This window comes from Apis florea, unplaced genomic scaffold (genome assembly GCF_048593485.1).
Source record: "Apis florea isolate Af1SG1 unplaced genomic scaffold, ASM4859348v1 contig_1615_pilon, whole genome shotgun sequence".
Taxonomy (NCBI): domain Eukaryota; kingdom Metazoa; phylum Arthropoda; class Insecta; order Hymenoptera; family Apidae; genus Apis; species Apis florea.
This window is the reverse complement of record NW_028256416.1, coordinates 3,758,706-3,784,687: the sequence shown is the minus strand read 5'-3', so window position 1 is coordinate 3,784,687 and position 25,982 is coordinate 3,758,706. Positions and strand designations below refer to the sequence as shown.

Below are 25,982 nucleotides of genomic sequence, written 5' to 3'. Positions count from 1 at the left end.
TCGAATACGTGGGGGGGGACGGCAAATCCTCGTGCATCCCCAACAACAGAGGGAGTGTAATTGGTTTAAAAGCGCGTTGGATCAAGGTGCACAGGTATAGCGGATCGGGCGAACGAACGGTATCGATATCGGGCCCGTTATTACCTACGGGTAAATATAATTTCGAAGTTATTCGAGCGTCTAATGTAAGGTGCAGCGGAGGTTGCACGCAGCAAGGGTGAAATTTACGGTGCATCGTATACATAGATTCCGCGGCGGGAGTAACGTGCAATTTTCTGAACCGTGTGTTGAAACGTGTATTCAGGACGTGAGCGGGCGCGGCAACGAGATCCCGTTTACGCCACGTATTAAATTAATCTCATCGATTAGGGGAACGCATATTTTCGAGAGCGGCTTTTTAACTCGGCCGTGGTTAAGACCGTGGCCTAGCCCCTAGAAAATTTATGAAACGTGATTAATCCTTCTAGGTCGTGGTGTTAATAAAACGTGTCGCGTGAAGATCCTTTTGTGAAAATTGATTTATTCGATGGGGGATGCTAAAAAATAATCGTTTAAAAACACTAACTATTTTTCTTTCTTTCGTTTCTCTCTCTCTCTCTCTCTCTCCCTCTCTTTTTTCCGCGTCAGACCTTTTTATCCATAAATCTCTGGCGACTCAATAATTCACGATATCGGTGAAAATTAATTTCACGGTGAATGGGGGCGATTTTTTTTTTTTCTTTTTTTTTTTTATCGAATTCGAGTATAAATCGCGGAAGCATGGCGTGATGTATCGCAAATGAGGAGAATTTTTTATCACCGAAGTGAGTACTTTTTATATTTTTTATTTTTAATGTAAAAAAAAAAAAAAGAGAAAGAAAGGAAGGAAGGAAGGGAAAAAACGAGAATTGAATATATAAATTGATGAGCACAGTCTCGATAGAAAAAAACGTAGTCGGAAAAGAGCAATTTTTCGTGAAGCATGGAATTATTTCTTGGCGAGGTGGTTCATTGATTAATTAAAATTCGAACACAGCGTAAACCGCGGAATTACAATGGGTGGCGCGCGTGCCACGTGAAATTATATTACGAACATGGCCGTTTCTCGATTCGATTATGTCACGAGCACCGACAGCGGTTAAGCGACGCCGGTTTACACAACGTATAATTAGGCGGCTCGTGAAACAATGGGTCTCGGTTTGCCCGAACAAATATAACCGGTGGCCGTGGGTGATGCCATTTGTCTTGGCCGCTAACGCGCCGCATTTTCACCCGGCAAAATTGTACATCGAATCACCAGGTTATCGTTTTAACTGACTAACCATCGACCACGATCGAGGGAACAATCGAGGGAACAATCGCTTTTATTTCCATCCATCCATCCGAAAGTGCGATCCATTCGTCTTTCGTTTACGTTATCTCGATCTCGTTCGTTCTTCGTCTCGATGTTTTCACCGGGTCGAGAAATTTATGGATCGAAGCGACCACGAATTTTCGTATTTTTTTTCTTTTTTATTCCTTGATCCGGATTCATCGGTTTTCACGAAAAGGCGAGTACGAGTAGCGGAACATCTCGTACAGGGGCGATAACGATTTTTAAGAATATATAACACAAGAATAGCTTCAACCGAGTAAACATATCGGAGCGTATTCCTTCGAATAGTTTGCTGTTCGACTCGATACCTCGTGAGGCGGACAGAAACCCATGGAATTCGAGATATGGATTTGCGAGAAATGGAATACATCAACGACGGGAATAGTGTGGGAATAAGAGAGTGACTAGCGAAGAACTAGCACTCGGGGATTCGTATCCATCCCCGGGAAGAGCGACAGGATCTGAGTCGTCTTTCTCGAATCGATTTCGAGAAAAATCGGAAGGGATCGTAATTATCGAGGAAGTCGTAGAGATTCGACGATAATTCAATCCTTGGGATGCATTTTCGATTTTCCTCCGATTCTCCTTCCGTCGATTGGTGGATCAAGGGAGAGGGAGGGGTAGTAAAAATTCCAAGGGAAAATTCGTTATCCAATTTCATGGAAATTTGATAGTAATGGATGCAGAAGATCCGAAAGGCGGATCTTATTCCGGAAGAAAACAGACTCGTTTCTGAGAAAGGGTGAAAATTGGTCCCCCTCGGGGATCTTTTTCCACGGAACTGCAAATGAAAATCCTTTCTGAAATGGAAAGTAATTGAGACTGACCACCACTCGTTATCCCGAGTATCCGATGATGATACTCTTCGAAAGAATTTTTCACTTGAAATCCACCATGAATGAATTTCAACAGATCGGAATGTTTAACCGATCTTTCAAGAAATACCGCGTATGCTCAAATTACACGGTTGCGCGTAAAATTACTCTTTCACGCGAACGAATTATTTCGAGAAGTTTGCCGCGCAATGGCAACTCCAACTTTCCTTATCGAAGAGATTCTGTTTAAATCGATACGAGGAGAGAGGGATATGACGTATGGAAATACGGAGGGAAAATTTACGGTTGTTGGGTTCTCCTCTCTTCTTCTAGAGAACTTATCGAGAAGCCTCTAGAAAGGAGAGAGAGAGAGAGAGAGAGAGAGAGAGCTGCGAACTCGAAATTCTGTCCCTCCGTTTTACGAACATCGCGGCAAGGTAAACACAGCACGGGGGAAATCCCGATTGCGAGAGGAAATCTCGCGCTCGTTCGGTGGGGCCCGGTTCTAAGCCTGTTTATAAACAGGGAGTAGCAGCGAAGTGCATCGAATGCGACTAAAACTCGATTGGGCTGTTTGATAAGAAGATTCGACGAGGGAGACAAGTGGAAGGAAAATATCGAGCAGGAAGGTGCGTGGAAAAAAATTTAGGATCCAAAATATATAAAAACAGGGAAAACGATTCGAAGCTCTTTCCATTGAATCTTCGTGAGCGAAGATTTTTCGAGAGGAAAGAAAATCTCTCTTCTTTCTTTTCTTTTTTTTTTTTTAATAAAATAACAAGCGTTAAGTCACATACAGTTCCATATCGATCGAGAAAGGAAAAAAAAGAAGGGAGAGGAGAGAGAGGAAGAGAACCGGTCAGATAGGCGGAAAAAAAGATGGAATCAATTTCCACCCCGCGGGAGAAGGAGAAACGTCGCCTACCGAGAGGAAGAATAAACGATCTGTTGCTTTGGCGACAGGTTTGAAACGCGACCGATCGATTTCCCCTTTAAGGGGAAGCGTCGCGGCGGACACATCGAGTCCAAAGAGGGGAAATAAACTCGAATGATTTGCGATAAGCGTACGAGTATCGTTCTACCGTTCTCCGAATCGAAGATGTTTCCGCGGGGAGAGAGAGAGAGAGAGAGAGAGAGAGTGAGAGACAGATGGAGGACAGAGAGCTGGAGAACATCTGTAAATCGTCTATTTATTCGAAGGTAGGGGAAGGACGCGAGATTCAATTTTCCTGGAGGAAATCTACCCGTCCGGGAAGGAATTCGAAGAGTTTCAACCTCCCCCCTCTCCCCCCGGCAGTTTGCCGTTTTAATCGAGGCGGATGCCGCTTTAATGAAACGATCGAATCGCGTTTTTCGGCTGAAAAATGGGCCACTCGAGAAGATGAAAAGTTCACTCGCTCAAGGATGCTTCCTCCGATCCCGTTACTCGATAAATTCTCTTTTTTTTTTTTCAACGAGTCACGTCGAGCTCGTTGTCTCGAGGATCGAGTACACACCGTTCGATTATCCTCGTTTTCTCAATCCATTCTTCGATACTTCCCCCGATTCTTCTTCAACTCTTCTCCTATCTCTTCCGATCTCTAGATAGTTTCCCGCTCTTTGTCCAAGGATCGTATTCAAGTTTACATGCGGCCGACGAGGTGAACTTATTCCTATTGGAAATAACCAAGGGCTGAAGGCGAGAAATCGATCCGGATTATCCGATCGAATGGAAAAAACGATGGTACGGTTTTTAAAATAAATCGTCGGGGGCGGGAAGAATTTAATTAAAGCTTCGCGAGAGAGAGAAATCGTTTTCTTCTCTGGCAGATGTCGGCTCGATGATTCGATACGGAACACCTCGTGTATCGACTGACTCGTCCTTCGGCATTCACGTCTTAATCTGCATTTGTATGCGTCGCGTACGCGCCAACGGACACGTTGAAAGCTGCTGCTGCTGACAAAGCATTCCATAATCCGCGTAGTAAAGAGCGGATCGTACATTTTTCAGGCTGCCAATAACTATTCTTCTTTGAAGGAGATATTCTAGAGATGGGCGCGAGAACATACAGAGCCACATTCTTTCTTTTTCTCGCGCAGGGGAACGATATCTCGCGATCTAACTAACTCGAGAGAATAAGGAAGATTTTTTTTCCCGCCCCTATTTTCCCGATTTAATGACCGCCATCGTCCAACCATTTTGGAACACGATAAAGTCACGGGGTGGGATAATATACGGCCACGTATCATCCCGACGACGGCCGTGCCATCGAACAAGAACAGGAAACTCTCCGCATACGGCGGAGATTCATCGACTTGGAACCGTTTCGGGGGTGGCAGCCGGCAATTTTTCCTGCGAGACTTGCATTTGCATCTTTACGACTTTTGATCTCGCTCCCCCTTTCCTCCTTCCTCCTCTTTTTGCCCCATCTTCTCATTCGATTCGTATCATGAATCCGATGACAAATCGCCTCCTAACCGTCCTACTCACGTAGAGCTAACTGTCGCGAGATCCGAACACAGATGTCGAAGCAAGTAGGTTGAAAAAGATCGATGGGTGTGCGACACTCTTCTTCGTCGAATTCGTCGATGCAGAAATGAATGGAGGAATGCGATTATCATCGATCGATGCGTATCGATCAGCGAAACAGAACATTTTTTTCGGATCGGGAGCAACAGTTAGCGCGATAGTTAGCTCTCGAAAAGGGGATCAAGATGAAAAAGTTACGATTTCAAGAGCTCAAGAGCTCCTTGAAACCAGCCGAGAAAGAGGAGGAAGCAAGAAAGCTCTAGTTTCAGAAGTTCAAGGATCGCCTTCGAAATACCAAGATCGACGAGCTTTTGATCTCGAAACCTTCTCGAGTGGAAAACACTTGGAAAAACTATAAATTAGCGTTCTGCGCCGAGCACAGTTTCTTCGCTCGGCCCATCACACTCCCTTTCCCTTTTCATTTTCAATTGTATCAAACTGCTCCCCCACAGCCTCGCCCACACAATTGTCGAGACATACTGCGCGCCATTCTGCGCCTACGAATTCTCCTACTACGATATTGTATACATATATATATATATATATTTTTCCGTGAAAAAGGAGTATGAGTAGCGCGGGTGTGCACGCGTATAAATTATTAACAAACGCGAAGTGAAGTGAGATACGCGGAGAGGGAATGTGGACAATAAACGAAAATTTATCCGCGAATACCGACACCCCTATTCGACGTCGTTTATATCCCGAAAACTTGGACAAAGGGAATATTTATCGCTTCCTTTTATAACAGTAATTACGCAGCTTTGTCCCGTCCCCGTTGTCCGGCCCCGTGTTCCACCGCCACGCTGGAAAAAGGGATCGAGGGGGGGGAGGAGGAGGAGGAGGAGGAGGAGGAAAAAGGGAGATATTTTTTTCTCTCTCTCTTTCTCTCTCTCTCCCAACTTCGATTCCGAAAGCAAGCGAGCACGTATGTCCCCGGTTGTCACGACGGTTAACCGTTTTTACATTTTTGCAACGTTTAACGACCTTAAGCTCGTTGTATGCGCGAAATTGGCGACGGGACACGGCGATTTTTCGTACGAAAAGAGCAACCAACTGTGAGCCCCAACGGGTTGAAAAGAATTTCGTCGTGTCGCATTGTCGCTCGTTTTTTTTTTTTTTTTGCAAAGCTTGTTTTGCTTCTATTAACCCTCCCCTCCTCCCGTGTTCATTCATCAACGAACGTTTTGATAAAACTGAAAATTTACGCGATGCAAATCCCTTTCTCTGCGTTTCGTGATAATTGAGTTCCAAGTTTCTTTTGCGCGTTTGGTTGGTTAGTTTTTTTTTTTTTTTTTTTTTTTTGCAAAGAATGTACGAGCTTAATCCGTGCTTAATAAAATCCGTTCGCAGATGGAAAAGAGGAGACGATAAAAGAATTAACAAATTGCGATTACACGTGTTGAATCTATACGTGGTGTTTTCCGTGGTCGCGAGTTTATTTGTTCCAATCTTGGCGACTCGTTTTTCCAACGAAGGAAATTTGCCTCGGTCGTCGGAAAATCTGGAAAACTCGAGAAGGTAAAATTAGATTTTCTTGAAGATCGTACCGAATCGTACACTTTCCTTTCGGAAGGGCGATCGAATTACTCTTCCGAGCTCCCTAATTAAAATCCATCGTCCTCTTCCCTCTTCGTTTCTTCTTCCGTTTCTCGATATTCAAGATCAATTATTCCAGAGAGAACGGCCGATTCGTTTACGAACAATCAATTAACAAGAGGGTGTTCCACGGTGGTTTCATCCGAGTTCACGGCAGGCCAGATGGAATCTTCCTCGAAACTTTCCTAATTATCCTTTCGTTCGAACCCCGTTCGATTCGATATCGGGGCAATTGCCGCGTCGCCACTCTCTTACTTAATTTTTCAATCGGTCTCAAAAAGATCGGATGCGCTTTGGAAGAAAATGTGATATTTCGTATCGTGGAAACGAAAATTTTTTTAATCGACGAAAGTTTTTCAAACTCGTTCGAGGATCACCTCTCCCCGATTTCGCGACGATAATCGTTTTAAAGCAGTTTATTTTCAAACGAATTACGTGGACAGTAAACGAACGAATAAACGAGATGGTTGTTGGTGATTCAAGTAAGGAAAAAACCGCACGTGCAAAATGGGGTGACGTTATTAAATTTCTTCCGGTTCTTTCTCCGCAACGTGCAACGCAACGTGTCGGAAAACTGCACCACCACCGCTGCGTGTGCTCGCACGTGTCGTGGAAATAAAGTTAAAGTATTAAATCAACACTTGAGAACGGTGGCTTAACATTTTGCTACGCCACGTGGCAAATCCTTACGCTTCTTCTTCTTCTCTTTCTTCACCGTTACCACGATTACTAATCCCGCGATTACTACCGAAAAATCAAAATTTACAAATTTCCCTCGAAAACGACACGACAAATAATGAAGTACGACGAGAGACCTCGGAGAGAGGACCTTGCCCGGAGGAAATTTCGTGTTATTATTCGTATAGCGGCTTGATTCTAATATCGTTTCCACGCTTATTACCGGATAGGTTCAAAAAGTTGCGCGATACACCGCGAGTTCCACTCGAAAATAATTACTCCGCGAACAGAAATTAAACTTGGCGCGCCCACGCCCTTTCACCCACCCCCGAGGGGGGAGCGGCGAGGGAGGAGAGATAAAGAGGAAGGGAAACCGCCGGAAACAGGCAAAATATTATTTCGAGCGAGGCGGCTTGCATGAACTATAAATTTCCACTTGCGTTGAATTCTGTTCTGCATCGCAAGAAGTCTACCTTCGTATCCTCTGATGGTGCCGGGATACAGCCTCGTTTTTCCCCTTCCGGGGACAGGGGAGAGGGGGAAAAAAGATGCACGCGAAAAACACCGGGGACTATGAAATAGACATAATTCTCTCTAATGTATTCATGAGACGAGAGAAAAAGACCACTCCGCTTCATATTAAAGTGTTACGGTTTATCTTAAAGCCGAAGCCTCGTTTTTCCAACGTAACGCGAACAATCGTCACCTCCCCACCCCTCCATATTTCGATGAAACAAAATTAAAGAATATCGAGAAATCAATTAATTTTGATGGTTCTTCGGGGAGAATCATGTATTGGAGGGTTGGAATAATTTAGAAGGATATCTCGTGATATCGCGATTCCGATATCTCGAGCCGCCAATTTATACCTTATACGCGATCAAATTCGGTTCACGTTTCGTCCTCCGCTTGGCTAGAAATCGTCCCGCCATTTATCACCGATATTGCTTCATTTACCGCACAGAGGTCGGACCGATGTTCTTTTATGAAGGTAAATTCGCGACAACGCTTGGAAAATATTCACAATATAGGGTGGTATCAGGAAACGAGGTCGATCGAAAATTAGCGACGTCCAACCGAGACGAGGTTCGTTGGTTGGGGAAAGACTAACGAAATTATAAATACGATATGTGTAAAGAGAATGGAAATTTTGAAAGAAAAACCAGCGAACAGGTTGAGCATTCGAAGATAAAGAGCGGAAAAGAAAATTAAGCGATAAAATCTGACGATCTGCTCGGACGCACATAATAATTACGCTCGTTCCGTGTTATTTATAAATAAGTGATTATTCCCTCGTTGCCTCTCCCCCCCCCCCGATTTTTCCCCCGTGCAAATCTGACGGTGGAAGCGTGACGAATCAATTACCACCCATTTTGTGAACATCGAAAGCAACGTTTAATCAATTCGAGCGTACAATCGTTCCGCGCGTGTATTAGAGACCGTGTAATTTCAGTGGTGGGCCGTGAACCAATTAAAGTAATGAACGAGTGAATTTGCCTATGGGGATATCGAAATATTTCACCCTTGTTTCCCCCTCTTTCCCCTCCAATATCGTTCCACTGCAAACAAATTATCGGTTGCGTCCATCAAAGGAGGAGAGTTGGAGACTCTGCTGTTAAAAATTAGATACCGATAAGATACCGAACAGGACGAGTTCTTCGCGAGCACGGGTCGGTGCACGTATGGCCGGTGTAATTATATTCTAATGTCCCGTGACAAACGGTCGAAAGAGATAGCGGCCGTTGCAATTATCCTTGAAAAACGAATATATACCGGTGGCCGGCGCGGGAAATATCCGCGAGCGGGGACGAAAACGCTCGTGCGCGCTCCGGACGCTCCTTCATAAAACCCGCGCGCAACGCAATTACCGGCCCATGAAGCCCGGTTTAAAGTTCGTTTTCCGTTTTGCAATTCCGGGCCGGAACGAATGGCTCGGCCGTTGTACCGCGGCGTCTGCCTTTAATAAATCGCCTCCTCGTTCGACGACCAGCGTTTTCGCTTCTACCTGACCCCACCCCTCCCCTCTCTGTGTTCCTGACATTTGTTATTTTAATTATTTCGCCAGGTTTTATCGCGGCAGTTTTTTTTTTTCCACGCCAGATAGTGTGTACACACGCTGCGTACACACGCGCTGCCCTTCCAGTTTTAAATTGGTCAACGACTGTGAACGAATGAAATTATGTTAGCTCGCGAAATTGCGTTGGAGAATTGCCATTCGAAACGAATCATCGGTTATCAAAGAGTCAAAGAGAAGTTTTTTTTCTTTCTCGAGGAAACCAAGGGTTGTGGCCGAGGCTTGTATCCGAGGCGTTTTTCGTTTGCAGTTAATTGCCACTTGAAATCTTATTGCTTCGATCGGCCATCTCCAGGGATAATTAAAGGATTCTTATTGCTCTACGCGGGGATAAGAGGAATAAAATTCTTATTGATCGGGTAGCGGGATTATGATGGAGTCCGGTATCGATTTGATCGGAAGGTAAATTTCATAAGAAGCGGATGAAGTGGTGGTGCGCCGGTGGTGAACGGATATCGGAATGCCAGTCATTCCATTCGTTAAAATGGCGGCTCGATGACACGGGACTGGAAATGCGTGTTCATCCGCCGGATGAAATCGCGGCAAATGAGATTCCACGGGGCGGGCAACGTTTGCAAGACTTTTAATTACTTCGGTGAGCCGGGCTTTGTCCGTTTCGCCTGCTGATTATGCATGTAGTCGCCCCCGCTAAGCTGTCCACGCTTCTCTGGATATAGGTTGCTCGGTCGAAAACGCTCGTGGATCGAACACGGAATCGCACGCTTCGGGATACGAATCGTATTTGCCTCCCTTTATTTTCTCGTTTTTGAACAAACTTGAAACACTTTTCACAACAGTTTCTCCAGTTTTAAAAGGAGGGGGGGGGGGGGGAATTAAGTGACACTCTCTCTCTCTCTCCTTTAATCCAAAAAATATTAATTTGTAATAAATTAGGGGGGTTTTTATTGTGGCTTCGATTCGAATATATGCTCGTCGAAATTACATTCGATTATTCGAAGATTAAATCGAGTAAAAGATTCCACGTGATTGCGTTATCGATACCGTCAGTTTCCCCGCTACGAAACGAACGTAACGTCGAAATTCCAGTTTCCTTCGAAGCAAACCCGGATTTTGGACCCGTTTCGGATACCAAGATTTCAAGACGATCCCATTCTATCCCATCCGATCGAAATTATTTCACCTCGTTTAATCACGGTTGACTCACGGTCGACCGATAAATCGTCCCTAATTTGATTTAAGCACTAGAATTATCCGTTCCTCGGATCGAAATCTATGGGTTATCTCGTCGATCGAACGACAACACGAATGACATTTCGAGCATTTTATTTTTTATCGTTTTACCTTTCTCGTTTCTTCTTTTAAGATTTTAATAATTACGATCGTAATCGTCAATTTCATTCTTTTTTCCAGTTTGTTCAGTTTCGAGAAGTTGGAAAATTGTCCATCGAGTTGTTTCGAATAAATAAATAAATTTTCGAGAAATTTTCGATTTATAGTTAGTTTATTATTATCGAAAATCAATAGGAAATAAATGGCAATTTATTATGGCGAGCGAAATTTCTCGTTTCAAGCCACGAACGATCTCATGCGGTTAGTCAACCCTGATTGCTTTTATAGGCTTTCGATTTTACTGTTTAATGTGTTGTTAAATCTAGAAACGAAATTCTCGATAAATCGGCCGGTTTAATTTTAATCGATTGCACCATGATTGCATCCGTCTTTGCGTGTTTTTTCTTCATAATGAAATTAATTTTTAATGCATGCATTTAATCGCATTATATTCAACGGATACGTTCGTTTAATCCTAAAACGTTCGATTTTCAATTCCGCGAATTGATTTTAAAAGGAAACAGAGTTAATTAATATGCGAATAACTTTTAAAAATCTGATCCGAGTAGACGGTGGATTTAAAAACCCACCGAACCTGCAAGTTCCCAATTTTCTAAAATTGTGTACCGTGCAGCCGATATCTAAAATTGAACGGAAAGATCGCGATATCTTAAAAATTCCACGTCCGATTAAAATTAAAAAATCTTTTCTAAATTCCAAAAATATCCTCTCTTTTCTCTCTCCCTTTTTCATTTTTGCTGCGCGTCGTTTTAAAAATAATTCTTAAAAAAAAAAAAAAAAGAGAAAAAGATGAAACAAAAATAAAAATAGAAAGAAAACGGCAAAAATTGATTCGCTCGATCCGTTACGCAACAATTTTGGAACAGGATTGAAACGACTTGGTAATCTCGGTAAATACCATCGATGGTAAATGGAGAGGGAGGCGGCAAGAGTGGGCAGCAACAACATTCCAAGCCCTAGTGTTTCCGCGTTTCCTAAATCTCGCGGCCGAGTTTGGTTCCGGCCAAGCTTTGCGAGGAGGATCGAAACGCGCATTTGCGTTTAGCACGCGAACGTAATAAATCCATTTGTGTCCGTATTGATTTCAGATAATGGGCAAGTGGTACGTGGTCGAGGTGTTGGAGCACAAAGTCGATCCATCCAAGCCCAACGGCTCGTACAAGGTCAATTCCTGCCCGATCGTCAAGCTGAGAGCGGTCGAGAACATGTACTTGTCCTCGTTGAGGCTGTTGTGGACCGAGGAGATCGGCGACCTCGAGTACACTTTCCGGATACCGGACGTATCCAGGAGGCCGGGCTTTTGGATTTCCACCTCTGTGCAAAATGGTAAATCTTCGTGTTTCGCGCGTTTTTTTCTTTTTTTTTTTTTTTTTTTTTTTTGAATCGGAGATACGTTCAACATTTCGAACGGAGAGAGAGAGAGAGAGAGAAAGAAAGAGAGAAAACGGAGCTTGCGTGAAATTCGATGAATTTATGGAACGATTCCCGAGCTTTTCCCAATTGAAAAAGAAAGGAAAAAAAGAATAGATAAATAAATTCGAGCAATCTCCCTTCTTGTTCTTTTCGTTTCGAATTATCAACTAATATAATAATCGGTGTTCGAGTTTTAATATTTGAAAAGTCAGTTTTTTCCCTTTTTATTTGCAGAAAAGAAAAAAAAAGAAAAGAAAAATGGTGCGAATCGAATGGATAAGCGTGATTCCCCAGCAAAGATTCTACTATCCGCGATAAATTTACCGAACGATTTTCTCTCGATCCGCGAGGATAGTCACCATTGGTGGCGTATAAAACGGAAGAATAATTCCACCGTTCTGAAACGTCCCAGGCGATGGCGTAAAGGGGGGAAAAAAAGAAAAAAAAAAAAAAATAAAAAAATAAAAAGGAACGGACGGTAGTTCTTGCTCGAATGAAGTTTCCTCCTCGATAGATAATAACGAACAGCTCGATAACTCGGAGCCACTCGGTCCGAGTTTCTTTCAAAGACGATTATCGTAAGCTGGCGGGACGGCAACCGATTGGCGATTCGAATAATTCACGGGACAGAAATGGAAGAAACGATCTCTGGCCGAGGGAAGGAAAATTAAAAATAAAATTAAAATAGGATTTCCCTCGTTTGAAAGAAAGAGGAAAGAAAAAAAAAAAAAGAAAAAATCGTTCGTCTCGCGATAAATACGACGATCTACAATAATATCGCTCAAAGATAAGAGATTTTTCTATATATAAATAAAGTTCCATCGTGTCTCGAGTAGTGTCGAAACTATAGAATCGAGGAGATTCCAGACTAGAGGATTGTATCTATAAGAATCGTGTTTACCAATTGTCGGCTACCCAGTTTCAAAGCAGTTTCGACTCCCGACGATCGATGAGCCGTATAAATACGATAGGGACAAATGGGCGCGGGAACGGAATATATATATATACATTCCAGCTTGAGATCGAGATCGAATTTGCGTTTCCAGGAAGTAAACATTCTGGAAACTGGACTTCGACCGGATGAAATTGACACGAGAATTTCGAGGCCCGGATCCAAAGAGATTGACTTCACTTTCAAAGCCTCGCCTCGACTTTTGACTTTAAATTCGAATTTTTTTTTTTTTTTTTTTGTAAATTTGCAAATCGTCTCGAAAGATGTTCGACGATCCCTTTCGATCAAAGACCGAGAGGGAAAGGGATGGAGGGGAACGAAGAGGAGAGGAACGACGTTGGCCTCTGAAGGCGCGAGATATGTGGGACAGTTGGTTAAACGGTGATCATAGGGGAGGACAGTTTCCGGTGAACGATCGCCTTCTAAGCGGCTAATTAGCGAAGATCTCGGGAACAAAGTAGGGAGCGGTGGCGGTAATTAAAGTCGTAAGGTGCATCCGATAACGATCTTAATGAATTCCAAGGTAGCGGGCGTGATTATCGGTTAACTGTCAGCAAGAATGGGACCGAACGTGGTCTGGTGGAAGATGGAAGTCAGCCCATCCAATTATGTCTGGGGATAGGGGTAGGAAATCCGCGAGAAACCGTCGACGCGGAAAATAATTTTTCAAAAGCCTCTTGCCAGGCTCCCCCTTTTTTTTTTTCCCCCATCTCGCGGCTCTCCATTCTTCTGTCCCGTATCCACGGACAGCGGGTAGTCGGCGGCGAGAGAACGTCGGCACAATACGTTTGTGAATCGAGGAAACCACCCTTTTCTCTCTCTCTCTTTGCCTTCTTTTCTCTCCACCATCTTTACCACCAAATTTATCCCTTAAACGCGAATATCGTATCTCGCGAATTTTCGTTTATTATCGAATTTATCTCATTTATTTCCCGTGTTTCTTCTCTTTTCCTTTTCCCCTCCTTTTTCCACTTTTTCAAAATGGTAGAACAAAGCGTATATCCGATTTCCACTCGGAGATATCTCTTTGAGCGTATCAAGCTTTGTTAAAAATTCCACAAATTCGACAGGCTTGCCGAAACAATGCGATCATGTCAGTTTTTTAACGACGAAAATTCGTGACCGGCTCTTTGTTCGCGACGTTCGCTTCCTTTCGGTTGTCAATAGCAAATTCTCTCCCCGTACACAATCTGGATAAAATGTCCGCCCGACTTGGAGAATGAAAAATAAATCAAAGGATCGGCCTGATCCGCGTTCAACTCGAACTCGTTCCGTGTTGTTGTTGTTGTTGTTGTAAAGTCGGACGCTTTGAGCGTCGTAGCAACGTCGATCGAGGAAAAAATTAAACGAGACGTTGGGAACAATTACGTGGAAGAAAATTACGATTCGTTCGATTCGTGTCGAAGGTAAAGTCCTTGCTCCGTCGGAATTTCACGCAATCGAACACAGTATATTGCTGTATAATTAATTTTATGCGATTAAACGTCAATATCCCAGGGCTGGTGACCGTTTACACGATGAAACGGCTTAATGGACGACGCTGTAATAATACGATAGGGTGCTAGGGTGTTGACGTTATTGCGATTGGCACGTAACAGACGCGTGACAATCATTTTCCCAAGATAATAACACACCCAGCGCGTTTCGAAACTTTCGAAAAATCGAAAATAATCGTTCCCCTCTTCGAAATCGTTCCCAGCTTTCAATATATATTCCGTGTCGATTATTTTTCTCAAACGGCCGAAACAACCGTTTTTTTTTTAATCTTCAGAGAGAGAGAGAGAGAGAGAGAGAGAGAAGCAATAGGTGGGAAAAATTGACACTGGGTTCGAGCGTTGTACTCGAAAATCGATGGCGCGTTGCACCGCGTTGTAAGCCCCTGCACGACAATCCCTGTTAATTCCGTCTCTGGGTATTCCTAATCAGCGGCGTAAGTGCATCGTCAACGACATAATGGCGTGGTAAATGTGACAGATTTCCATCGGGAGCACGCCTGGCATTCCCAGCCGTCCTAGACAATAATCAGACCGATTCGCTGATTTCCGTTTCTGATTCCCCCTTCGATCTATTCCTCCCCCGATTTCGAACTCGTCTCGTTTCGTCGTTCTTGCTTGAAATGAAACGCTTGAAATAAATATTATTATTATTATTATTATTACTCGATACTTGTTTCGAAGCGAATTAAAAATTAAAAAAAAAATCACGAATTGACACCTGATTCCCGTCAGGTACACTGGTGGAGAGAGGGTACAAGCAATTCAGCGGGAACGTGCACGTGATGAAGGCCGTGGCCTCGGACATGGTGCTGACCTTCTGCTCCCGGAACCCGGACAACCAGTTGTACTCGTTGCTGCTCTCGCGGGAGCACATCTTGCAAAAGAGCGACAAACGAGGGGTGCACAATCTGCTCGGTCGCCGTGGCCTCAAGATCGTCAACATCCGGGAGACGTGCATGAACAACGCCGCCTGGAGAAGAGGATCCTTCGATCTGATCGGGTGGCTGGCTCTGATAGGGATGTTGTCCAGCGTCTTCTTCGGCTCCTGGTAGTGGTGGTAATAAATCGTCGAATAAGGGAACGAAACGAAACGGAATTTTCGTTACGGTTCAATCGTTAGTTGCGTTGTTGATGACGAGCGATAATCCTCAACAGCGATCCGTGGACCATTTCGGCCGTTATTCTAGACTCTCTCTCTCTCTCGACCAAATAAAATCTCGCTGCTTCTTCGCAAGGAAGGGATCGAGAGAGGCGATCGCTCGATGTCGAGAGAAGGAGGATCGAGTTCAACGAAACGAAGGAGAGAGAGAGAGAGAGAGAGAGAGAGGCTCCTTAATTGCCAACGCAGCTAACGATTTCGCGTCCATTGCGATAAACCCCGTTCTGCAATATCGTAACGAGAATCTCGAGCCACCTCGACGAAGTCTCGAAAAACTCGAATTTATCGAGTTTGGCCTCGCGTGTTTCGAACGGGAGAAGGATGGATGCACTCGTGTCGCGGCCGATTCTCGTTATTCTCGGCACGAGAAAGCCAGGCCACCGAGGGAACGATCCCGTTGGATGGTGGATCGTTTCGCGCCGTTCCTCCAGGAGTTTCTTCCTGTGCTTATTATCGCGGGGCATTGTTCCTCGAGCTGGAGCGCTGCCGACCCCTCGAGTCCTCTCGACTGAAACAACAACGGGCTCGACGAACCCTCCCCCAACCATCCACGTATCTACGATAAATATATATATATATATATACGCGCGATTATTGCATAATTCGAGGAGGGACTCCGAGTGTTCGAACGATCGATATCGATTGTAACTCTTTCGGTTCGGTGGATCGTTATATATATATAAATGTATACAAAAAAATTGGAGAACAAAAACTGTTTCTTTTACGAGACATGTGTAATTTTAATTATCGTATTTGGAGTTGAGATGTTTCTCGCCCTCGTATTTTCATTCGAATTTCTTTATAGAATCGTTCTCTAGAGTTTATTTCTTCTTGAACGTTCTTCTTGTTGAAAAAAAGGAAAAAGACATATCAGAGTCGAAGTCGTCGTTGTTGTTGAAGAAGAGAATGGAAAAATGCAGAGATTTATACCGAATAATAAACGATGCCACGGATTGAAAGAGTTGAACGCGAGTTCCCGCGAAGAACTCGCTGTTCCAGCGAGGATAATCCCCTCCTTTTCAAAAAGGAGAGGGAGACCGTTCCCGTGAAGATTAGTGACGTTAGATAGAAAATGCATGTTGTATGTATCTCGGTTCGTGGATTTAAGAAGACAATAGTAATATATCAAATCGATCGATTCTAAGATTCGTCTGTTCGCTCGTCGAGCGAAGAGTAGGGAGCGGTGCACAGAGAGGGGAAAAAAAAAAAAAAAAAAGAAGCTGGTCGATTTCCCGTGCAACGTTCCTTCCATTCCGTACCGTGAAAGTTTAACGAAAGATTTCGTTGCGACACGATCGAAACGATTTTTTGTCCGACAAGGATATTATAAACGAAATACAAGAAGATGAAGCGAATAAATTAAAATTAAAATTATCATCGAGATCGAGTTTAAATAAATCGTGTTACGACTTTCTCCGCGCGTCTTTCTTCTTTATCTCGAGCTCCGTTTTAGGATAAAAAAAAAAAAAAAAAAAAAAAAAAAGAAAGAAAAAAAGAAAAAAAAAAAATTCATCATTCTAAAACATGTAAAATCGCAATTAGCGCGAATCCGATCATCGAAGAAATACGCTACGATTTTCCATTCCATGGACGACGAAGCAGCGATTGTATAAATAGTTGAATCTTATCGTTATAGATTTATTATTCGTATCGCGGTTGATCGACGATTGTTCAAAGATTGACTAAAAGATCGAGTAACATTCGCGTCCCTTTTGACTCGATCGCACTCGCTTTTTCATTCGTAACGCTCGAACATTCACGCATATACACACATACACGCACACGCACACGCACACGCACACACACACACGCGTATCGAATATCTTTTTATACTTAATCGAGATTCGTTGAGGCGATCTTTTTTGATATAATAAATAAGGATCTTTGAATTCTGCCAGTTTTGTGTCTTCGTATGCCTTTTTATACGAAACAACATCCGAACGTACAAAAAAAATTTTATGCTTGACTTTTACCTTTTTCTATGCGCTATACCCGTTTCAATACCGAATATATTATACGCGCTATTTGTGTCCGATATCATTCACGCCATCTTTCTCGAACGATTTTCTAATACTTTATCCAAGGATAGGATAAAAATGGATAAGACAAATTATAGCAAGACTATCGATTTACATCACACCTTACACAGGCAGCGTGATGTTCTCACGCCCGTTTTATCCGAATATTTGTGAGAGCGAATAAACGAATGCGTTTGAGCGAGTTGTTTAATGCGTTGGAAAAAAAAAGAAGAAGAAGAAGAAGAAGAAGCTTCCCGTGAAAAGATAGCCGTCTCTACCGAGTCGAAAACGAAGGGAAGGAATTGTTACGATTTGTTTGACAAGTTCAAAATGGAACTACCCTGTGCGATATGTATATATACATCCTCGAATCGCCTCGAAGCCTCGAGTACCGTCATCTGCGATGACGCGTTTTCCACAAAGGGCGATAGGATACTACGCATGGGGGATACTCGTTAAATTATTGTACACTTTTCGATGCCAATCGCAAGGGAGTACGCCCTGTTATGTTTTAAATGCTCTAGAGTCTTTATTTATTGTACAGAATGCTCGATATATAAATAAATGAATGAATATATATAAATATAAATATATATATATATATATACATACAATACGATCTAGTACCTAATACGATATAATACGATATCGCTTATTATGTGTATAAATATGGAACAATAAAAAAATCACTTCGACGGTTCCGGATGACTTTATCTTTTATTTTTCCACCAACCTTGTACGTTCTTCTCGTAAGTTCAAATATTTGATTGTCGAGCAGGGGGGGGGAGGGGGTTAAGTAGTGGAAAGATTATGATTTTTTTCGAAAAGGTCGAGATCCCTGGAAAGAGGTTAGCATTTGGCATAAAATCAGAGACAAGAGGCGAAGAGTTAGAGGCAACGGGGTTCTTTTCAACCCCGTTCTTCGTAAACGAGACTTCCACTAAAAAAGATTAAATCTTTCGGCAACCAAGCGGCAGTAACTAACCTGCTACGTTACCGTCGTAGCTAGAACTAGGCGAGAGGAGAATGGAAATGTCCAGGAGGGCTAATAATTAAGGTTAATTTTGCAATTAACCTCAGACCCGTACACGAACTGCATCGAACAAAACGTCTATCCTCCCTCCCTCCCTCTCTCTTTTTCTCGCTCCTTCCATTCATTTTCTTGTTTAATCTCCCTTTCTCAACGTTCCTACCCTATCTATATTCTTTCTATTTCAACCCCCTCCTCGACGCTTAAACAAAGTTCTTACAAGCCCGTAGAAGAAGTTTTAACGCCGTTCAACGATTACTTTGTCCCGATTCTTGGCAACTTCTAATATCGAGACTAATTTTCCATCTCGAAGGAAATTAATGCCCTTTCGTTAAAGCGAACTTAATTCCCACGAAAACCACGGAATCCCGGAAATCTCCGGCTCGACGATACCACCCTGTCTTCTTTTGGAAGAGGAGATAAATTAGAAAAGACGTAGCGTCGCAACGATAGATCCCCTCGATTGAAAAATCGAAAAAGCAGAGGATGCTTTCATGCCTCTGATCCGTCCCTTGTCGTTTCCATCTCGGATCCATCCACCCTCTTCCTTCCGTTTCATCCACGATCATCGTCTTCGGACGCCTTCTTCCGTTACTCGATCTAACGTTACAATCGCTCCGACTACGATTTTGACCCGGTAGAAGGGTCAAAGGATGCTCGACTACAAAGGAACGTACGAAAAACTCGAAGTGAATCTCAACGTAGACAGACGGCAAACGTAACGTTATAGCGAAGCTGTATAATCTCCTTGACAAGAAACCGACGAAATTGCTCCAAGTTTATTGTCCGTTAGAAAATAGATTTGAGTCGATTTGAAGATACTCGAGACGTGCAAAAATCATCTGATATCCTGCTTCGTGGAGTAAAGTTCGTAAGTTGCAAAAATATCAGACGCTCTGAGGAGAATTAGAATTTCCTCGAATTTATCCTCGATACGAGGCCAGCGTAATGAAATTTCGAGCGCATTCATCGCGTTTACGAACTGCATAAAACTCGTGAAACAATCTCGAAAATATCGAGGACTGTCGTGTTAAATGAGAAGGATAGATGACTCTCTCACGATCGAACGTCAACCGGCTGTTGAACGAACGATTCCGGAACAATCGGATTCCCGAAACAAACACGCCGATTAACCCATCAATGAGAATTAGCATTTTAATTGTCCCGTGGGTGTCTTACGGCTTTTCGCTCGGGGTTCAGGGATCACGACCTCTAAGGCCAGCCGGAACAAGGTAAGAAATTAATAAATTAGCTAATGGCTCTACCGTTGATGAATCGGCCGATTCTAGACAGGAAGTGGAACGACGTCGAGGAAATTTTAGACGTGGACGCGTGGGATTGAGAGAGAGAAAGAGAGAGAGAGGGACATTCCTGGTGAAGCGGACGAACACGATAGGATTAACAATAAAATTACGGTGAGAAGGCACGTTGAGAGTGGATGAAAGATTGGTGTGTTTTTTCACGTTCGAGTAGGATCTGAGGAGAGTAAAAGAAGAGTAAAAGAAGGATCTAGAGAAAGTGGGAATTATAGGTTAGGTATAATTTTTAGTAATAAATTTTAATCATCCGCTGTTCGATTTAATCGAGTAACGAAACGAAGCAAATACTTCGGTAAAAAGAAAGAACAGAATCGTGAGCAACGAAAAAAAAAAAAAGAACAGTAGGAATGTAACTTTTTTAATAGGAAACTAACGGGAACAGATAATGAAGGCGAGGAAGAAAATAGAAACGAGTGTACTCGAGTTCGTACCAGTTTTACGGAACACACGTTCGAGGAATAAGAATTAGATTCAATTACCGGCATTCAGCACGTGTCTAGTTGCATAAAGTTTGCCTAAATTGCCACTTTGTGCGCGCCATTGCGTTGTTTTCCTGCCAATTTGACCGTTTTAAAAACGACTGGTGAGACGTTAGTAGTAGAGCTCGCGTTTTGGTCAGGCGTCTGCAGAAAGTTAACGCTACTTGCGATTTACGATTTAAACTTTAAAGAAGTTTAAAATCCATTCGTGCGTACATCTGTATAATGTTTTATCCGATATAATTCTACGTCTCCACCTATCGCGGCGTCGAGGAGAGTACTCGAAGATTCTTAACGAGAAAGTTAAAGTTGCCGATCAAATTTAAACTTGCCTCTTCGTAGAAACGAAGATTCCAACGCGCGAGTGTATACACATCGCACACGTCATATCTTACGAGCTACTTTACATGCACGCCTCGCTGCTACAAATTTTCTGGACAAATTGTATTCTTTGCACGTATTCTCGACAAGTCTCTCCGCTGTTGCGCGTTACGAGTTTTTCCATCGTGGAAAAAGTTTCATTTGCTCGTAAAATGTTAAAAGTGTGCAAACATCCGTTCGAATAAAAATATTTAGATTATTATCGGCGAAGAAACGTTCCTTTCGATTCGAAGAAAACGTCGTATCTTGATTTTTCGCTCTTTCAGCGAAGATCAAGTAACCGTGGACGCAAAATTCTCCTATTAATTTCGAATATCCAATGGTGGTTTTTATCGAGGAAACGAAGCCGAGAGATTAGGTTTCGTGGTTGGAACGACGAGCAGGGACAATTAGCACGAGGCTGAGCACGTTTCAAAGAAATTTCACGCAACCCCGTGACACGCGTGTGGGAAACACGTTTGTTACAAGTGGCACGAGAAACTTCGAGTTGACACGAGCGAATGTACGTGGCATCGTTTCCAGACAACGTGCGTTTATGCGCGGCACGGAAAAATCCGTGGAAAATTTTGGCCGGAATGGATTTCCAAAAATATTGCGTCCATTGCATCGATAAAGCGATAAAATAAGGAAAAAAGCATAAAGAATGCTGTGGAAATGGCTCGATTCTCCAATTCTCAATCCGAGTTTGTAGAACCTCGTTGAACGAAATCGATGCTCGGAGGAATCGAGCAATATTGAACGTTTGAGAGAGTTTGCGATATTGTTACACAACGCTATTAAATCACACGGAACAAGTTTTATCTATCTAAGCAGCATCATTACCTAAACTGTTAGCCTGCAGCAATTCTGGGAAGCTTTAGAACGTAGTTACGAACCGTTTAATAATGGAGTCAAACATATCCGATCCTTTAAGCTATGGAACAATGTTACCCGACAACTGTTTGAAACTAAACATAATAGTATCGTAGTATCGTCGCGAGTTAAGATTATACAACGAGCGTAGTCTCATTGACACGGAGGAAAAACGTTTGGAGAAAATTTGTTTAAATTAAAGGATCGATCCTGATTTTTTACTTGTATTGTTTCCATGTATTTCGATGCATCGAGATCGAGTATTGCAACGAGATTGCTTTTCATCAGTTCTGTGGCATTGATCCGCGCTTTGAATGGAGGGCGTTAGATATCGGTTATTTCGAGCGTGATCGATCATTGGGGTAGCAGAGCGTAAAGATAAACGTCTATACGGGTCCATGAAGAGGCTGAAAGATTAGTTAAGAGCTTTTCTCTACCTGTCGTCGTCCACCATCGACTTCTTCAAATCCGAACAACTCTACTACTTTACTCTAATATCAATTAAAGGATCCTACTAATTAAACGAAGTACATAGCTAGAAAAAAAAAAAAATATTTGAACGCAAAATGCGTTCTAACGTCCGATTCGTACAATAAACGTTACGGCGAAGTTCAACGAGTCATGGCGGAACGAAGGAAGGATCAGGATGAGGAGTCTGTTATTATTTACAATTCATATGCGCGCATAATGCAACGGGAACAAAGAGAATCGGGAGCAGTAGCTTGTGTATTTATCGCTAGAGAGAAGAACTTTTGCATGTAATGGATACGATATATATATATAACGAGCTATTTAAATATTAAAATAATTCATTTCAGGTAAATCCTCCTTATAATCGGGAAAGAAAAAAAAAAGGAGGGGCGAAGAATGGTTTTTGCAGATTGGTTATGAATTTATAAAGAAAAATTTAGGATCGCGAGCGTAATAGGACGGTGTTTATCGGTGTCTCGGGCAGAATTGACGCAGGGAAATGAGAATAATGTTTCTGCACGGCAAAGTGGATGGAATTACTCGTAATTTGGTAATGAGCGCGGCGGCAAGAATCACCATAACCCACATCACGTACCCGTGGTCATATGCGTAATGTAATGCGCGTAATGCACGTAGGTATTACAACAATAGGATCTACCGATCCGTCGTTTACCGTATTTCCCTGCGAATTTACACGACGCCGCGATGCGTGTAATGCGAATATATTAGCTCCTATCTCCCTCCACAAATCTTTATTTTATCCCTCTCTCTCTCTTTAACAAATATAAAACGGAACAGTGGAGTAAAAAATGGATCGAGACGATAATCGAGAGAGAGTAATTAGAAGTATAGCAGAAAAATGATGCTTGGAGAAAAGGAGTAACAATATAATCGACAGCCGAATTCGGCCTCGAGAATTCAGAATGTTAGAAGATGAAATAAGAATCTGTAGTGGAAAGAATACGTCCAATCTTTGTCCCACGATCAAATAGAATAGAACCCAATAGTAACCCAATCTGGTCGGGGAACGAGCTTGTGAATACGTTAGTAATGCCCACGATCAGGATGGAACCACGATGTTGGAATCGGTGGAACGGCCATTATACCGAGGCTAAAAGAGCCACGAGGACGGACATCACTTTCGGCTAGGTACATTCCCGATAAGGTTAGCCGATCTGTTCATTGCCATTGTCGTTGTCGCGTGGAATCGCACCGCTGTAAACTGTTTACAGCCCTCCTGTTCTCCAGTAAACGCGCGCATACAGCGTTTCGATCGCACGTGCACGAGGCTTACGGTTGGCCAACGAACACGTCCACCCGGGTGGGACACAGGTCCACCAGGCATGGATCGGTCATCCGTGGAAAATTCGCGGAGGCGTGATGCTCACTTGATCGTGAACAATTCCATCACGCCCGGATACACCGTGACCCCTCTCCCTCTCCCCCGCGCCTCATTCTCTCTTTTTCTCGTCGTCGATTTCTAAGTAGACAAATAACCCAGACACCTTGGTCCTTTTCTCTTTTCCTCTTCGATACGGTTTCCTCCTCTCTGCTTATCGCTGCTGTGTAATTAACTGCCTCGACGAGGATGTGAAATAAACGAGGACAATGGCAAGGGTAATGGCGAGACGTAATTTAGGGTGTGATTACATCGAGTAGCCAAGTATCGGGGAAGAAATTTAAAGAGACAATATCGGGAATCGATTACGATACTGTTTATCTCATTGACGCATTTTCCATGCGAGGGAGATTCGAGATGGTGAATTTTAATATGAATTTAGTTAGAAATTGTCGATAACGAGAAGAGGGAGTTGAGGGTTAATCGACGTAATTCTAGGAAAAGTCGTTGGAAGAAAGGCTAGCTTTTAGGGAAGGCCAAGTGTGAAATTGTTAATAGATGAATCGATGTGTTATTGTTTCTTTTTTCGATCGTGGACAATCAAATTCTTGCTTCGTGAACCGATATTAAAAGAGATCGTAAAACGCAATAATAGAAAGAAAATATGTAAAGATAAAAATTAAAGATAGTTCAAAAATAGAGCAAAAAATTTACAATTAATCTTTTTTAGACTTTTTTAGACATGTTATATATATTATAGTGGGATGTAACTAAACGCAATTTCTTGTTCTATCTGTCCTCCATGCTAACCATACTCCTCATCGTGCAAATACGTCCTTTGATCTAGGTATCCTCTATCTCGTCGTCTAAGGCTTGTTATGGATAGCTTTACTGATGAGTTGTCCACTAACAGGCTTCGGATGAAAAACCTTTCTTTTTTTTTTTTACTCTGTCTTTTTTGTATCTATCATTACACCGTCACAGACTTCAGCTTCAAATGAATGAAAATATGAAAATATTTTTTTCGATATTTTTAGTTCATCTATTGGAATTTTCGATCGCGAATCTTTTAGAACAAACCGTAAAAAATAGTCAATTTTCCCGAGGAAAATATTACATCGTACAAATGATCGGTTAGGATGCGAATCACATTGTTGAACAACGCGCATGAACATAACGCAGATATGTATATCTATATTGTTACACGGCTATCTATACGAAGGCTTTTTCTAAAAAGAAAAACAAAGAAGAAAGACGTATAACATGGTGGAGGATGTAGGTTCGATAGGGCATCGTCGAGAAATTTTGATTTTATTGCGCGCACGTAGCATCCTCTTGTTTCGCGTGAATCGCATGAACGAAATTTCGTGCTAGTGGCGAAAACCGCCTCTGTCCGCTTCGCCTTTCTCGTCACTTCTGTCGTTTTTATTTAGTCCTTTATCCGTTTGACCATCGCTTTTTCCGTTCCTCACGTCTCTGATTTTGACCTCGTTAACCACCGCAGGTTAAAAGTCAGCGTTTAATATATTTTTTTTATCATTGATGTTAAAATGTTTTTAACGAAATCAATTTTAAAATCAAAATTTATATATATCGAATATTTTTAATTTGTTTAAAAATTTTTAATTTATTTCAAATTTAAAAATATTTGATATATAGATTTAATATATTTAATTTCATTTTTTAATAAAACATTAACAAGCTTATTAATAATATATTTTGTAAATACGATATCGTTTTATTTGGAAAAATTTTTATGTAATACGCTGCTAATAAAATAAATAATAAAAATATTTTTATGTTATATTCATATTTCATTTTTAAAAATAAGAGATTTTGAGATATTAAATGATGACAAAAATAATAAGAATTGAATAAAAAATAATGGATAAAAATAAAAAATTTTTAAATTATAGGATATAAAATATAAAAAAATCCTAGACTAAGTAAATATGAAATAACAAATATTAATATACAAAAAAAATCGAAATATTTGTGGTCATTATATATTATATAAAAAAATCACTTACCAGTATTAGAAAGCATGTGTCTTATCTCGTAAGTAATACTATAGCAAATTAAATGCAAAATTCATGCACGATTATATCTTCATTTGATAACGAAGTAATTCGACAGACGAGGTCGATAAACGATCGTATCGATAATGACGCAAGTAGATGCCTGCAAATTTCAATCAAATATTCTATCAATAATTTTATTATTTTATTAATCTACACAAAATAACACTTCTAAATTGATACATTTTAATAAATAAAAACTATTTACAATACCAATAAAGTTAATAAATATAATTATAAGTTTATATGAATTAATATATTAAATTAATAAACTATAAAATTAAGCAATTAATCGTATGATATTAAAATTTTAAATTTTAATAATATTTCATATTGAGATATTCGTTCGATGTTTATACATGTGTGACTTTACGCGCCGAATTATATATATTTGGTGGGACGAGGCATCAGTTACGCTTTAACCATCGTACAGTATAGACGTGAATTACGAAAATTTTATAAGATATAATTACTTACCAATTATAAACAATTATTATCAAATTATTATCAAACATTATATTTTCTTGCTTCTCGATTTTTTCTTGTTTTTCATGATTTATATGAATTAATATATCTGAAACAAATTTATTTACTGAATTAGCAGTTGAAAAAAAAAAATTCATAGAAAAAAAAATATGTTGTATATGGTAAAAAAATT

General features: G+C 41.6%; 2 protein-coding genes across 4 annotated transcripts in view; one reads left to right on the top strand and one right to left on the bottom strand.

Moving 5' to 3' along the window:
- Positions 1-16,576, top strand: part of LOC105734758 (uncharacterized) — a 46,619-nt gene extending 30,043 nt beyond the window's left edge. For 2 of the 3 annotated variants that reach the window (XM_086910881.1, XM_086910789.1), the window contains 2 exons: positions 11,426-11,663; positions 14,931-16,576. In XM_086910881.1, coding sequence (XP_086767007.1) covers positions 11,426-11,663; positions 14,931-15,250 — 558 coding nt within the window. In that variant the 3' untranslated portion in view covers positions 15,251-16,576. Of the gene's footprint in view, positions 1-11,425; positions 11,664-11,984; positions 12,371-14,930 lie in introns of those variants that run through there. The other variant, XM_086910838.1, reaches the window with a different exon arrangement.
- LOC105736831 (cilia- and flagella-associated protein 300) overlaps positions 1-25,899 on the bottom strand; it is an 89,171-nt gene extending 63,272 nt beyond the window's left edge. Inside the window, exons 1-2 of the mRNA XM_086910609.1 lie at positions 25,802-25,899; positions 25,277-25,427 (exon numbers count right to left, since the gene is read on the bottom strand). Of these exons, the coding sequence (XP_086766735.1) occupies positions 25,277-25,292 (16 nt within the window). The 5' untranslated portion in view covers positions 25,293-25,427; positions 25,802-25,899. The remainder of the gene's footprint in view (positions 1-25,276; positions 25,428-25,801) is intronic.
- Positions 25,900-25,982: the final 83 nt, after the last annotated feature.